The sequence below is a fragment of the Chinchilla lanigera genome, unplaced genomic scaffold, assembly GCF_000276665.1.
Source record: "Chinchilla lanigera isolate Chin_1 unplaced genomic scaffold, ChiLan1.0 scaffold00053, whole genome shotgun sequence".
NCBI lineage: Eukaryota > Metazoa > Chordata > Mammalia > Rodentia > Chinchillidae > Chinchilla > Chinchilla lanigera.
The window spans coordinates 6,103,279-6,105,787 of NW_004955454.1; the positions used below are offsets into that span (position 1 = coordinate 6,103,279).

The 2,509-nt window shown below is 49.0% G+C and overlaps 1 protein-coding gene across 1 annotated transcript in view; it reads left to right on the forward strand.

Moving 5' to 3' along the window:
- Pex26 (peroxisomal biogenesis factor 26) overlaps positions 1-2,509 on the forward strand; it is an 18,180-nt gene that overhangs the window by 6,028 nt on the left and 9,643 nt on the right. The window contains exon 4 of the mRNA XM_005395985.2: positions 654-800. Within this exon, the coding sequence (XP_005396042.1) occupies positions 654-800 (147 nt within the window). The remainder of the gene's footprint in view (positions 1-653; positions 801-2,509) is intronic.

Genomic DNA, 2,509 nt, shown 5'->3' on the forward strand with positions numbered 1-2,509 from the left:
GCTTTGTTATTGTTACTCAAGGACGTAATTGTCTTCTCCAGTGTATTTTTCTCTGTGTGCTTAAAAGCACCAGCCTGCTGAGATAGACTCATTCTTTACTAGTGGGTGGTGGGCCTCGGGGTCAGCGTGGCTATCCCGGCCCACTGTCCTGCCTCTCCTGGGGAAGAGGAGGTGGGAAGAGGGGTTTGATGGTAAATCCAGGTTGTTCAAGTGGAACCATTGTTCTTGGGCTGGTATTCATGGTTATATTCAAAATGCAAGGCTTTTGGGTTCTTTCGCTGTATGTGCTAAAGGCGCTGTGTTTTGCGGCAGTAATGTGACAGCCAGAGCTGTGGTTCTGTGTTGCTCTGTGCCTGAGTCATCGGCCAGAATATGGAGGCTGCTGCAGAGGAAGGAGGCCGTCGGCAGAGACCCCAGACCTGCCAGGCGGAGCCAGCTGAGCCGGTGTTGTCTGCACACCGCGGTGTAGTGCTGTGGCCTGTCCTCAACAGTCTTGCAGCTTTCAGAGTTTCTTTCTGAACCACTTATGAGCTACAAAAGAAAATCATCCTCATGACCTTTCTCAGCTCTTACGCTCCAGCCCGGAGCTCAGAGCCGGGGAAGCCAGTTCTCCCGACTCGGCCTGAAGTCGCGCTCGCTCTGTCCCCGACCAGGCTCCTTCTCCCACACGTTCCTGTCCCTGCTGAGGCTGCTTCGACGGCTTTGGGACGCTGCAGCGAGCCGCTTCCTTTCTCTGCCCTTCAAAAAGAGCCTTCTGGCGGCCTTGGTCCTCTGTGTGCTGGTGTTGAGGTTTGACCCAGGTAGGTGCGTGGCGGGTCTCCAGCTCCCCGCGGCAGGGCCGCTGCGCGACAGTGGGCCTGCGGGTGTGGGGCTCCGCACTCTGCTGAGCCTGTTGGGGGCGGAGCCCCGCCTGTGTGGCTGTTCTCGCCTCTCCCACACGGCAGCCCCACATGGAAGAGGTCTGGGAAATCCCTCTGCGCTGTTGACCCCTGAATGCTGATGGAGTTCTTTAGGGGTGTGCTTTATCTAGAGCCCTGACTAGAACCTCAGAATTAAAAAACTAACAAACCACATCCCTCATTATAGTATTTAAAAATGTGTCAACCCAACTGTTAACGTGTTCACAGCCACAACTTGTTATGTCATGCTGCCGAGTGCCTCTGTGGTTTTTTGGTTTTGTTTTGTTTTTTTTTTGGTCTTTCTGAGACAGGGTCTCACTGTGCAGTTTAGGCTGGTTTTGAGCTCACTTTGTAGGCCAGGCTGGCTTTGAATTCATGGCGATCCTCCTGCCTCAGCCTCCTGAGGGCTGGGATTACAGGCATGTGCCACCACACCCAGCTTTGCCTCGTGGCTCTGAACCATTGGTGATACATGCATGACCGTCTCCTTAGGGGGTATGGGGAGAGTTCCATTGATGGGACAGTCATGCATGTACCACCAGTGGTTCAAAACAGCAAGAATGTGTTAGTGTCTTATCTCAAAATATGAACTTCTAAATGAAATATTCAATAGTACATTTTAGAAAGTAGAAAATAGAGAAAAGTATAAAGAAGAAAACAGATCTCCTATATAAGTCTGCTAATGGTTATAATCTTAGTTTTCGTCTGCAGTAGTCTATAGAATAGGCTATCTTTTATGTTATAAATATTCTTTCAAGCATGGCTTTAAATAAATAAATATTATTCCAGTATACAAAAAGGCTATTACTGATGTAAATGTTCTTTTTTTGTGTGTCTTTTTGAGACAGGGTCTCTCTATGAAGTTCAGACTGGCCTTGAGCTCACTTTGTAGCCCAGGCTGGTCTTGAACTCACAGTGATCCTCCTGCCTCAGCCTCCCAACTGCTGGGATTACAGGCATGTGCCACCACACCTGACTTATTGATGTAAATATTCAAAAAAATTTTTTTTGAAACAGGCCTCCATTATATGGTTCAGGCTGGCCCTGAAGTTGTGATTCTCTTGCCTCAGGCTTCTGGGTTCTTGGAAGGCCACCAAATATTGAACAGTTTGATGATGACTTCATTTTCTGCCTTACTGTGAGGTAGAAATGAGTGATACTTGGGAATAGCTATAGTTATTTTCTAAGAACTAATCACTCAGCTGTGTAAGCACTGGGCCATGTTTAGGAGCCCGGCCTTTAGATCTCTTTTATGTTCCTTTCCATGAATTATGATATAATCTCTACACTTCTCACAAATCTACACTTAGAGTTTGTTGTAGTTGCATTCTCATTGCCGGGACAAAATACCCAGTGCTCACGGTACGGAAGGAGGGGTTATTTCAGCTCACTGTTTGGAGGGTTCAGTCCCTGGCCAGCTGGCTCCAAGCCAGGAAGCGCATGGTGGAAGCGTCTGGCGGAGGAGAATTGCTCACACTGTGGCTGCTGAACAGAAGGGGAAGAGAGGAGCATGGGTGGGAATGCACCCAGGTCTCACCTCCAGTGTGACCCTCCTCTCTGACCGGGTCCCATCCCTGAACCGTGCACTCACCTCTGGGTTAATTCACTGA